This window comes from Macaca thibetana, chromosome 17, assembly GCF_024542745.1.
Source record: "Macaca thibetana thibetana isolate TM-01 chromosome 17, ASM2454274v1, whole genome shotgun sequence".
NCBI lineage: Eukaryota > Metazoa > Chordata > Mammalia > Primates > Cercopithecidae > Macaca > Macaca thibetana.
In genome coordinates this window covers 39,095,232-39,108,642 of record NC_065594.1, presented here as the reverse complement: position 1 = coordinate 39,108,642, position 13,411 = coordinate 39,095,232, and the positions used below count along the sequence as shown (strand labels likewise).

The 13,411-nt window shown below is 36.6% G+C and overlaps 1 protein-coding gene across 6 annotated transcripts in view; it reads right to left on the bottom strand.

Moving 5' to 3' along the window:
• The window catches only part of TDRD3 (tudor domain containing 3), a 200,086-nt gene that overhangs the window by 90,103 nt on the left and 96,572 nt on the right, over window positions 1–13,411 (bottom strand). For all 6 annotated transcript variants that reach the window (XM_050766527.1, XM_050766523.1, XM_050766529.1 and 3 more), the window contains 2 exons: window positions 12,222–12,371; window positions 3,887–4,027 (listed from right to left, as the gene is read on the bottom strand). In XM_050766527.1, the coding sequence (XP_050622484.1) occupies window positions 3,887–4,027; window positions 12,222–12,371 (291 nt within the window). The remainder of the gene's footprint in view (window positions 1–3,886; window positions 4,028–12,221; window positions 12,372–13,411) is intronic.

Genomic DNA, 13,411 nt, shown 5'->3' with positions numbered 1-13,411 from the left:
GTCAGATTATTCTGATTGCCATTTTGCCTCTGCTGTCCACTACAGTAGCTACACTTAAACTTGCCTTTGATGGTTGAGTGCCCCCACTTGGTCCTTGCCACCTTGGGATCCAATTATTCACATTGTATTTAAATTTTGTAGTTGAGTGACTGCAGTTCACATTGTTAGCTCTGACATACAGAGAAGAGCAATTACAGGGCATCTTCAAAGAGGCCTGTGCTGCCCTCACAAATCTATTTTAAAAGGCGTTGGTCAAGGGTATATCTTCTGGACCCTCCCAGTTGGAATGAGTAGGTCTAAAGAGACTAATCAACTCCACCATCCCAATCTCCCTAAGCCTTTGTATCCCTTCCTCTACATTAAGCCAAGGGAGATCAGGCATTTCCAGCTCGCTCACAGTGGGCCATCTTTTAATCCACATTTCAGCTAACCAAGCAAATAAACTATTAGACTTTTTATTTTATAACTCCCAGAGCTGCAATATTAAATGCAGAGTCCCTACTTAGCAGGCCTAAATCAACAAATTCAGCCTGATCCAACTCTATGTTTCTTTCACCATTATCTCACACACTGAATATACATTCCCATATTTGCCCTTCAGATTTCTGTTTAAATAAATTAGAAAACTCAAGCTATTACTGCGGATGGGGAAGCTATTTCTTCTAGCAAAAAAAATTCATCAGAGTTTATAAACTCAGTGTCCCCAGCTTCATCAGAGTCTACCCACACGTCCCCATTCCAAGCTACAAGGTCCTACTCTTTTCCAATCAATGTCCTCACTTTAACAGTCGACACCTGGCAAGGCTGTGCATGCACCTTTCACCGCATGTCAGCCACCCGCATGATAAAAACTTGTGTCTGTTTTTCCACAATTTCAGCTTTTTCTCCACAGGAGATAATGAGACACAGGACTAGGTGGATTTCCTAGGCCGACTAAGAATTCCTAAGCCTAGCTGGGGAAGGTGACTGCACCCATCTTTAAACACGGGGCTTGCAACTTAGCTCACACCCGACCAATCAGGTAGTAAAGACAGCTCACTAAAATGCTAATTAGGAAAAACAGGAGGTAAAGAAATAACCAATTATCTATCGCCTGAGAGCACAGCGGGACAGGGGGAGGGACAATGATTGGGATCTAAACCCAGATATTCAAGCTGGAAACAACAACCCCCTTAGGGTCCTCTCCCATTTTATGGGAGCTCTGTTTTCACTCTATTAAATCTTGCAACTGCACAATCTTCTGGTCCATGTTTGTTATGGCTCAAGCTGAGTTTTCACTTGACGTCCACCACTGCTGTTTGCCGCCATCGAAGACCCGCCGTTAACTTCCACACCTCCAGATCCAGCAGGTGTCCACTGCGTTTCTGATCCAGCGGGATGCCAGCTGCCACTCCCTATCAGGCTAAAGGCTCGCCATTTTTCCTGTATGGCTAAGTCCCAGGTTTGTCCTAATTGAGCTGAACACCAGTAGCTGGGTTCCACGGTTTTCTTCCGTGACTCATCACTTCTAATAGAGCTGTACCAGTCACCGCATGGCCCAAGGTTCCATTCCTTAGAATCCATGAGGCCAAGAAGGCCAGGTCAGAGAACAAGAGGCTTGCCGCCATCTTGGAAATGGCCGGCCACCATCTTGGGAGTTCTAAGAACAAGAACCCCACCAGTAACAATAAGGCTCTCACTCAGCGCAATCTTAGCAGATTTGAGGCTCAGTATCTGTTCTGAAGCCAGGAGATAGGATGCCTTTCATTATTTTCTTTCATCACTTTGTCCACTGAACTTAGGAGCAACCAACCAGCTTCATTTTGTTCCCTGGTTCTCCATATATGGTCAAAGGTATTATGTATAGAGTTACTAAACTCCTTGCCTCTCACAAGTGATGAACCAAAAATGTCAAATGTATTTATTTTGCATAACTCTCTAAAAAGTTCATGTAAAGGACAATCAGTGTTCTCCACACTATTAGCAGTACAGTCCTTAGCAGTTTTGGATCTAATTATAGTAAGCAGCCAACTCCAAAAACCCCAAATCTAACGAAAGAACCACATCCTTAAAATTTTGTTCCTCTAGAACCACTCCTGGTACCAAAATCTGTATTAGGGTTCTCTACAGGGACAAAACTAATGGAAAATATATATATATATATATATATATAAAGGGGAGTTTATGAAGTATTAACTCACAAGGTCCCACAACACGCTATCTGCAGGCTGAGGAGCAAGGAGAGCCAGTCCAAGTTCCAAAACTGAAGAACTTGGAGTCTGATGTTTGACAGCAGGAAGCATCCAGCACAGGAGAAAGATGTAGGCTGGGAGGCTAGGCCAGTCTGTCTTTTCATATTTTTCTACCTGCTTATATTGTACACTGGCAGCTGATTAGATTGTGCCCACCCAGATTAAGGGTGGGTCTGCCTTTCCCAGGTCACTGACTCAAATGTTAATCTCCTTTGGCAACATCCTCACAGACACACCCAGGATCAGTATTTTGTATCCTTCAATCCAATCAAGTTGACACTCTGTATTAACCATTACAGTCATAAGATTCGAAATTATGATTTAGGAGTTATGCAGCTGGAGGCTACAAGATTCTGACCCTCTGCAAACTGCTCCTAAGATCAGTGCTCCTGGCTCACTGGCTTCTCCCACCCACCAACTTGTCCTTAAAAAACTCTGATCCCACTGGGCATGGTGGCTCACGCCTGTAATCCCAGCACCTTGGGAGGCAGAAGTGGGTGGATTGCCTGAGGTCAGGAGTTTGAGACCAGTTTTACCAATATAGTGAAACACTGGTCTCTACTAAAAATAATAATAAAAAAAAAAAAGCTGGGTGTGGTGGCAGGTGCCTATAATCCCAGTTACTCAAAGAGTCTGAGAGAGGAGAATCATTTGAACCCAGGAGGCGGACGTTGAAGTCAGCCAAGATTGAGTCATTGCACTCCAGCCTGAGCCTGGGCAACAAGAATGAAACTCCATCTCAAAAAAAAAAAAAAAAAAAAAAAAAAAAAAAAACCGCTCTGACCCCTGAATGATCGCTGAGACTGATTTGAAGCAATAATAAAACTCCAGTCACTCACGATAGCTGGCTCTGCATGAATTACTCTTTCTCTACTGTAATTCCCTTGTCTTGATAAATCAGCTCTATTTAGGCAGTAGGTAAGGTCAATCCATTGAGCAGTTACATAACACTAAGGAGAAAGCCAAGAAATCATGGAAATACCCATAAATGCTCTAATATTGTTATACTGCTGAATTTACCCACACTTGTAACCATCTACCTCTGAACTCTTGTTATATGAAATAATAAACCCCCATGGTTTAAGCTGTTTTTGCATAATTTGTACACTATAGAGAAAAATCAACCAAAGTCATTCAACCTCTAAAGGCAGAGGAAAATGAATTTTTGCCAACATCCTTAGATTTGAGAACACTGCAGCATGCCAGAAGTATGTTTGACTCCACTCATTTATCTTAAAAATTCAAGAATATTTTGCAATTGGGTCCACATAATACATATGCTTGTTTTACAATATTCTTCCCAAAAAGCAGTAGAAAACAAAACAAAATCACTTTGGACAAAATTTGACAAAAAATGTGGGGAAGGTGGGGAAACACAGAAAAATGTATGTTTTCGATGCATCATCTTTTGATGGCTTTTTATCAATCCATTCCAAAATATATTATTAGTAATTTAAGTGAGATAGAAGTTTTAAGTAAATTATTTTTCAAACATTCCAAATTTTTCATGATTTGTTATCCTTAATGAAAGCCTTCAAGAGTTATAACATCTATCCATAATACATTGCACAAAGCTAGTGGTGGTGGTAAGAAAGAATAAAAGAATCATTTAAAGAAGTAACACTTTAAATTTGTGGTTGGTTCTTTAGCCTTACCAGTTCTCTATAGACACCATCATGTTTTCCCTCTGATTTGGTTGACTTTTCTTTCTGTAAAACTTCCCTATTTCGGTTACCAGCAGCATTCATATTGAGATTACTTCTGGCACCACCACCACCTCCTCCAAATGTCTTGGTCTTTAGATAAGAGAAAGATAAAAGAGAGGTATGTAAACGGCATTTAAAAATAGCTCTAAAAACTAAGCTATGACTAAAAACAACTGAAGTAATTAAAAGTTTCTTAATTGTTTTACATGAAAAAATACAATATTAACTTATTCTTTTTGAATAGGAAACATATCTACTAGTTACAATCTCTTTTATTCACAAATCCAGGCCAGACAATAAAAATAATTACATGATTTGTGAATAAAAGGGAAGTCATGAAAATGAGTGTACAACTATAGAGAAGAAAATAATACAAGCATTATGAAGATTACTTGTTAAAATGATTTTAGGTAAAATACTTAGACTACTGTCTTGAGAGTTGGGTTCTAAATCCAGCTATCAGGCAAGGTTATCTTTAGAATCGTTAAAATTATGTCCATAATTCAGTATTATGATTGCATAATCTTAGTAAACAAGTTTGAACATTAGATTAAAACTCTCATTACTAATTTATTATTTACATGAATCAGGTAATATGTCATTTCTTCCCAATTACATATAAAAGCTTTTAAGTCTGTATTTCTTATTTGGCCTATCTTTTTTGAATAAACATATGTGACATTAAATTTGAAATTTTGATTTGATATTATTTTTGTTTTTCAAAACTATTAGGAAAAGATTAGGACATAAAGAATGTTGGTTTGGAAAGACACAAATTCATAACTGAAAAGCATCCCCAGTTGTTACCTGTATAGTATGAACATTTGGTTATACAATATTTTTATAATTTTTTTTTGTTTTTTGAGACAGGGTCTCATTCTGTCACCCAGACTGGAGTACAGTGGCACGATCTCAGCTCACCACAACCTCTGCCTCCCAGGCTCAAGTGATTCTCCAGCCTCAGCCTCCTCAGTAGCTGGGATTACAGGCATGTGCCACTACCACCCGGCTAATTTTTGTATTTTTAGTAGAGATGGGGTTTCACCAGGTTGGCCAGGCTGGTCTCAAACTCCTGACCTCAGATGATCCACCCACCTTGCCCTCCCAAACTGCTGAGATTACAGGCATGAGCCACTTCACCCGGCCAATGTTTTTATAGTTCTAATAGATATAATAAAAGAAGATACTAAAACAATTTTTATTAGAGACAATGACCAATATTTTAAAATATGTTTTAAAATGATTACAGTAAGGAAACATCTTAGATATAAATTTATATAACATTAGAAAATTATTTTATACATAATAAAATACAAAGAAGTATACATGAAAATTTTGTTTAAATGTTGGATGAGCACTAATGGATAACATATTAAGTATCTCTATTAGGTAGCTGATAAACTAGAGTATTTACATTTAACTCAAATCAAAATTAAAACCACATCTTCAATCACCAAAGATTCATTACTAGATTCATTAAATTTTTGGTTTATGGAATCCCAGAAAGAAAAAATATTTGAAATGTCTTCATAGTCATTACTTGTATAACTAGAAAAATATATTTATTAATGTGATACAAAATTTATTAGACTGGGAGACAAGGTAGCACAGTTAAGCACACTGGCTTTGGAACTAGACAAGGCTGGGACTTATCTTGGCCCAGCCACTATCTTTAGCCTTCAGGCAAGTCACTTAACTTCCACTTTCCACAGAGCCTCAGGTTTTTCATCTTTAAAACTGGGATTAGAAAACCTACCTCATTGGGATATTGGGAGCATTAAATGACATCATTGATATGAAGTGATTATCTCAGTAGCTGGCACATGGCAAACACTCAATAATAGATGGTATTTACTATTTTGGTTAATATACTGGAAAAAAATTACCTGAAAAGTCTGGAATCTCACCTGCTCCAAATTAAATATATTTCCAAAATTTACAACCCATAATTCCAAAAGTGCTTTTTCCTTTGGTGCCAGTGAAATAGTCCCATCTTCTGGATGCATTTACTTATAATTTTCTTTCCATTTTATGGATTAAGGAATAGGATAAGTAGCATTTTCAGAGTTGCTTTTTACTGCTCTAAAATGGTTAATACTCATTCATATAAAATATCTAGAACCATCACAACCTAAACATTACCCATAAGGTAACTGGTGTTGCCCTTTATGAGCCACACCTTTTTGTTCATATTATATGAATTAGGCATCCATGAGATCATCATGAGTGTGAAACTCAAGTGGGCCTTAATGCTGTCTAGCAATCTTAACATATTTCCCTAGCCCATACATATACCTAATCTTCTAGACCACTATTTTACACATTCTCCTCACTTCTCAAACCTCCTTCTCTCATGTCGCTGTTGACTATGCTTACTTCCTTATTTAAAAAAAAAAAAAAAAAAAAAAAACTGAAATAATCATTAAAGAACTCACATAGATTTTGACCACATCAACCCACACACTGTTGGTACATGCATGGTTATACTTTATCTTAATCCCGTATGATTTATCATACCACCAACCATATGAATGTTAAGAGGAATGAGGATGGAATAAACAACTTCCTCGATTCTATATTAATTCTAAGTGCTCATCTTATATAACTTTTCAATTGCCTTTGATAAGTTTAACACTTCCTTCTCCATAATCTATTTTCTTCATTATCTGTTTTTATCCTGTTATTGGTCATGCCTTGGCTGGTTCCACTTCTGCCATCTAGGCTGTAAGTTCAACTTGAAGTGTTACAGGGTTCATTCCTTAGCTTTTTCTGTTCTCTATCAACATTCATTCCTTTGGTGATCTCATTTGGCCTCATAATTTTCAATGCCATCCATATGTCTACAACTCTCAAGTGCATGTATCTATTTTAAAGCTCATTCTTCAATCTTACTGTCTATTAAACATTATGTCTATTACTGCCTATTAAACTACATGCATGTCTGGTAACTACCTCAATATTCACATGTTCAAAATGGAGCACCAAATCTTCCTCCCCTCACATCTGCTCCACTCCAGGCTTCTTCATTTCAAGGCAAGCAACTCCAATGTGCCAATTTCTCTGGGTAAAACCCTTAGATTCATTTTTTTTTTTTTTTTTTTGAGATGGGGTTTCACTCTTGTTGCCCAGGCTGGAGTGCAATGGCACAATCTAGGCTCACTGCAAACTCGGCCTCCCGGGTTCAAGTGATTCTCCTGCCTCAGCCTCCTGAGTAGCTGGGATTACAGGCATGCACCACCACGCCCAGCTAATTTTGTATTTTTAGTAGAGACAGGGTTCTCCATGTTGGTCAGGCTGGTCTTGAACTCCCGACCTCAGGTGATCCGCCCGCCTCGGCCTCCCAAAGTGCTGCGATTACAGGCGTGAGCCACTGCACCCGGCTAGATTCATTCTTGATACCACATCTTCTCTTGTACCCTGTATCCAATCTCAGTAACCCTAATGGCTCCTCCAAAATTCCAAAATCTGACCACTCTGCACTACCTACACAACTGCTATATTTGTCCAAGCCATCATCATTTTTTTTTAAATCCTAGATTACTTTAATAATTCTCTATTTGTTGGTTTCCAATTTTCCTTCTCTATAACCAAGTCTGAACACAGCAGCTAGAATTACTCTTTTAGAATATAGGTCAGCTGATGTTACTGCTGTGCTCAAAACATTCCAAAGGCTCCCATTTCTCCTTGAATGAAGTATAATGTCTTTACAGTAGTTTACAGGGCCCTACATAAGGAAACCTCCATTATCTCTCTTGACTTTAGCTTCTACTACTTGTCCCTCTGATCTCTCTGCTTCCGCTGGTCACTCTGCTGTTTCTCTGTGCTCCTGCTTTAGAGTCTCTGCCATGGCTTTTCCTTCTGCCTGGAATACTCTTGCTCAGATAACCAAGTAGTTAATTATCTTACCTCCTTCATATCTTGGCTCAGCTCTTACTATCTTGAGTCCTAAACAGACTATTATATTTAAAATTGCAATCTGCTTATTTAGTATGTTTATATTACTATGATTGAGATCTTCTAAGTTACATCGATTGAGTCCCACAATTATCACCGGATAACCTCGGGCAAGTCCCAAGTTTGTCTGTTAGTTTTGAGCCTCCATCAATTATCTCACATATAAATTGAGATGTTTTGATGTCTGCTGTAAAAAAAAAAAAAAAAAACTAAGATGCTTTATTTATCAAATATTTATGGGAAAATATAATATCAATTGTGACAACAAAAAGAAGCACATTACAATAGGTTAACTATGCTCCCATAAATAGACAGCTGTAACTGCATCCAACAAAATCCTTGGTAGAAAAGTTCATTTGAGTTAAATGTGAATCAAAAGAACATCTTTCTATAATCATTTTAAAAATATATATTCTCAATATATTCTGAAACTCCATAATTTTATAAATTTCTGGAAAAAAAATGTTTCATGCAAATTATGTAAAACATATTAGCTTAAAAAATGGTAAAACTGGTTTTTTAAAAGTATGCCTTGGATAGAGGAAAACATAAAGAGTAGCAATAGTCATGTTTATTGAGAGCTTTGAGCAAGAGTATTATGATTTGTGCCAAGTAGCAGTAGTATTGGCTCTAAATGTTTAAATTCTCACATATGAAGTAGGTACCATTATTATCTCTGAGTTTCACAGATGAAAAAAATAAAAAACAGGGGATACAAAAAGCTGAATAACCATCCAAAGGTGTCGGCAGGATATGCTTCCAGCCTGTGATTCCAGGCCTTGTGCTTCTGGCCCCTATATTAGACTGACAACAGAAAGACATTGCGGGAAGAACAACCAAAATTCAAGAACACTACTACTTACACTTCAAAATTAAATAGGAAAGCAATTATAAGCTAAGCTTCATTCTGTAATGAATTGAATTCTTATTCCTTTTGAATAAAGGAAATAATTTCAATCTCACTGGTTAAGAAATGTCTATCTATGTAGCAACTAATTTATGACCTAAAATTTCTTATCAATCTAAAAGAAATCAGTAAATAACTAGGAAAAACACCTATTACAAATAAGCAAAAAATTCAAAATAATAAAAAGAGAACCTTTGGCTGTCAATAATATAAGAGGAAGGGGTTTGTTGCTTCAGGTTGGTCTGGGCAAAGATTTTTTGGATAAGACCACAAAAACACAGGCACACAAGTAAAAATAGACAAATGAGATTATATCAAACTAAAAAGCTTCTGTGTAGCCAAGAATTCAATCAACAGAGTGAAGAGACAACCTACAGAATGAAAGAAAATAATTGCAAACTATTCATCTGACAAGGGGTTAATATCTAGAATATATAAGGAACATAACAATTCAAAACCAAAACAAAACAAAAAAATACACCCAGCCAGGTGTGGTGGCTCATGCCTGTAATCCCAGCACTTTGGAAGGCCAATGTGAGCGGATCACCTAAGGTCAGGAGTTCGAGCCTAGACTGGCCAACATGGCGAAACCCTGTCTCTACTAAAAATACAAAAAAAAAAATTAGCCAGACACAGTGGTGCACACCTGTAGTCCCAGCTACCTGGGACGCTGAGGCTGGAGAATAGCTTGAACTTGGGAGGCAGAGGTTACAGAAAGCCGAGATCACACCACTGTACTCCAGCCTGGACGACAGAGTGAGCCTCTGTCAAAAAAAAAAAAAAAAAAAAAAAAAAAGCCAAACAATCCAATTTAAAAATGGACAAATGATTTGAATATCATTTTTCAAAAGACCATAAAAATGGCCAACAAGTATATGAAAAAATGTTCAACATCATTTATCATTGAAATCAGCCCAATAGTCCCATAGACCGTTTTTTTGTATAAACACAAATTGAACCTTCTGATCTTAAAGTCTGAAACTTTCATTTGATTTATCTTTATCTGAGTTCCTTCCTCAGTTGACACTCAGGCCTTTCAAAAAGTATCAAGAACTAAAATTCACCAGACCACCACATCCAGACAATGAGATGCCACACCCCTCATTCATCATAATTGCTTCCTTACCCCTCCTTAGTTCCTATTTTCCTGCACATAGATTTCTTCTCTGCTATATAAACCCCTAATTTTAGCCCATCGGGGGGATGGATTTGAGACTGATCACCCATCTGTTCAGCTGCAGCACCCAATTAAAGCCTTCTTTCCTGGCAACACTCATTGTCTCAGTGATTGGCTTACTGTGCAGTGAGCAGCAGGATCTAGACTGAACCCTGGGTGTCTCAGTAACATCATCAGGGAGATGCAAATCAAAACAAAATGAGGTATTATCTCAACCCAGTTAAAACTGCTATAATCAAAAGGACAAAAAAAAAAAAAAAAAAAAAAAACCGGTGAGGATTTAAAGAAACAACTCTTATGTACTGTTGGTGGGAATGTAAATTAGTGCAGCCATTACAGAAAACAATATGGAGTTTGCTCAAAAAAACTAAAAATAGAACTAGCATATGATTGAGCAATCCCACTACTGGGTATTTATCCAAAGGAAAGGAAAGCAGTAGGTCAAAGAGATAACTGCCATATTTACTGCAGCACTAGTCACAATAGCCAAGTTATGAAATCAACCTGAGTGCCCACTATCAGATGAAGGGATAAAGAAAACGTGTTAGAGAGTCATCCTTTGTTATCCATGAGGAATTGGTTCTAGGACTCCCACCACTCTCCCACTCCTAGGAGATAAAAAAAAAAAACATGGATGCTCAAGTCCCTTACATAAAATGATATAGTATTTGTATATAACCTATGCACATTCTCTTGTATACTTTATTTTTTTAAATTTTTATTTTTTGAAATGGAGTTTCGCTCTTGTTGCCCAGGCTGGAGCGCAATAGTGCAATCTTGGCTCACTGCAACCTCTGCCTTCTGGGTTCAAGCGATTCTCCTGCCTCCGCCTCTTGAGTAGCTGGGATTACATGCATGCATCAGCATACCCAGCTAATTTTGTAATTTCAGTGGAGACAGGTTTTGCTATGTTGGTCAGGCTGAGGTGATCTACCCACCTCAGCCTCCCAAAGTGCTGGGGTTACAGGCATAAGCCATGGTGCCTGGCCACTCCTATATATTTAAATAATCTCTAGATTACTTATAATTCCTTATATGGTACAAATGTTATATAAGTAGCTGTTATACTATATCCTTAGGAAATAATCACAAGACCAAAAAAAAGTTTGTACACATTCAGTATAGATGCAACCATCCCTTTTCCCCCCACAAATATTTCTGATCCACTGTTGGTTGAATCCATAGTTAGGAACAGCTGAATCCACAGACATGGAGACCTGACTGCCTATACATAATTGATTATTATTCAGTTATAAAAAAGAAAGAAATCCTGCCATTCTCAGCAACATGGATAAGCCTGAAGGACATTACATTAAGTGACATAAGCCAACCACAGAAAGACAAATACTGCATATTCTCACTATGTGAGAGATAAAAAAGTTGTCTCACAGAAGAGCAGCACAGTAACTAGAGGCTGGGAAGGGTGAAGGTTAAGGGAGAGTGGGAGAGGTTGATTAATGGGAATTAAATTACAGTTAGGAGGAATAAGTTCTAGTATTCTATGAAACACTAGGGTGATTATAATTAACAATAATTTATTGTATATTTCAAAATAGCTAGATGCGTTTTGAATGTTCTCAACACAAAGATGGTAAATGTTTGAGGTGATGGATACAGTAATTACCCTGATTTGATCATTACACATTGTACACATGTATCAAAATCCACATGTACCTCATACATATGTGTAATTATTATTTGTCAGTTAAAAGGGAGGATTTGTGTGTATGTAAATACATATATGTAAAAATAAAATTATTTACTATACACTAAATAAAATTAAGTATAAAGACAAAAATGTTAATCCTGACCCAGTGACAGATCAGCTGATTTTTATTCATCTCTCAGAAGTTGCTATTTCTCATAAGTTGCTATTAATAAGGGGAAATTATCTCCAAAAAAGTGGCAACTAGCCCATCTACTAATAGGAAACTAACTGCCAGAATAAAAAGTGGGTTCAGTTGCTACATTGTCTTAAAAAAAGGAAGAAGGAGAAAAGGAAGGTAATTTGCCAGCAAGAGTAACTTATTAGAACTACCATGGAGATCTGGAAACAGAACACATGATAAAATATGTAAGATCCCATAAAGTGGCAGGGCATTCCCACTTATGGAATATGCAAGAAGAATAAGGTTAAGCGTTTGTTGAATTAGTTAGCTTATATGAAAAGACAATAACGATCACAAAAAATCTAAATAGAACAAAATGATAAGAAATAAAAAATGTGTAATGATTTGATTTCTTACTTCTTTGCTCTTTGCAACTTCAGCAATAGCAGCCGTCCTTTGCTTTTCAAATTCATCATTATCATTTGTAGGTTTGATAGGCATTGTAACTTGCAATGTTTTTCTTCGATCAAGTTCTCTGCTATCCACTTGGACATGAGATACACACTTCTGGTAAAACAAGTAAGAACAAGTCAACTTAGTAGTTCCAAAAGAGATTCAAGTTTTCATTATAAAATACTTCTTCTTCAAAAGTATCTTGTATCTTTTATAATAGCTAAAAGCCTACACAAATAAAATTCTATCCCATGTATTTAAAAGTAAAAGTAGAAAACCAGAAAAGTAACTTTTCAATAAACATAACTAGTAAATAAAATTAAAAGCTATATAAATATGGGGCCATCTAAGCAGGGCACATATTTAAAACATACAATGGGTCAAGAGAGCTAACTTTCATTTTAGGGTAATAAATAATTTTAGATTTCAAACAATCTTGAATAAGACATAAATTTGGTTTTGCAATTAAGAGCTTAATTTCCATATTATACCACAGTATCCCTATGTGGATTGGTTAGTACAATTATATTAACATATAAAAAGATGTCTGTGCACTTATAAACCACACTCTAAAAACATACCCTCCCCCCACATCAGGCTTCAAAGTTTTTACACTTTTGTCTCATCAAGTAAAAAAAAGGCATCACTGCCTAAAAAGAAGCCCTCGATTCTGATCTCCAGTCCAATCTTACCAGTAAAAAATAATATAAAATGAACTTTTTCTCAACTCATTAATAGGGAAAATGAGAAGATCTCAAAGAAATGTATTCCACAAATACAGAAAAATTTCAGTAATATAAACATATCGTGTTGATGCCAATACACAGCCAGCATTACCTATCTTCAACCCATGTACAAGGCTGTAAGATGCTATATAAGAATTTTTTCAGAATGAACTTTATAACCAAATAATATTATTGAGATTATACCCTTTATTATATTCTCTAACCCCCAAGAAGCTATAAAACACACTTCAAAGTCTTAAGAATAATTAGATCATAAGTCTCTCTGGAAGAGAAATGTTATCACCAAAATGTTTAAGGGTAAAGTAAATTTTTACAAATATACTATTATTTTCAAATATAAGTTATTAGAATGTTTGCACTGTTTTCCCTATGGGGGGTTTTCATTACACTGGGAGAATATCAACCATC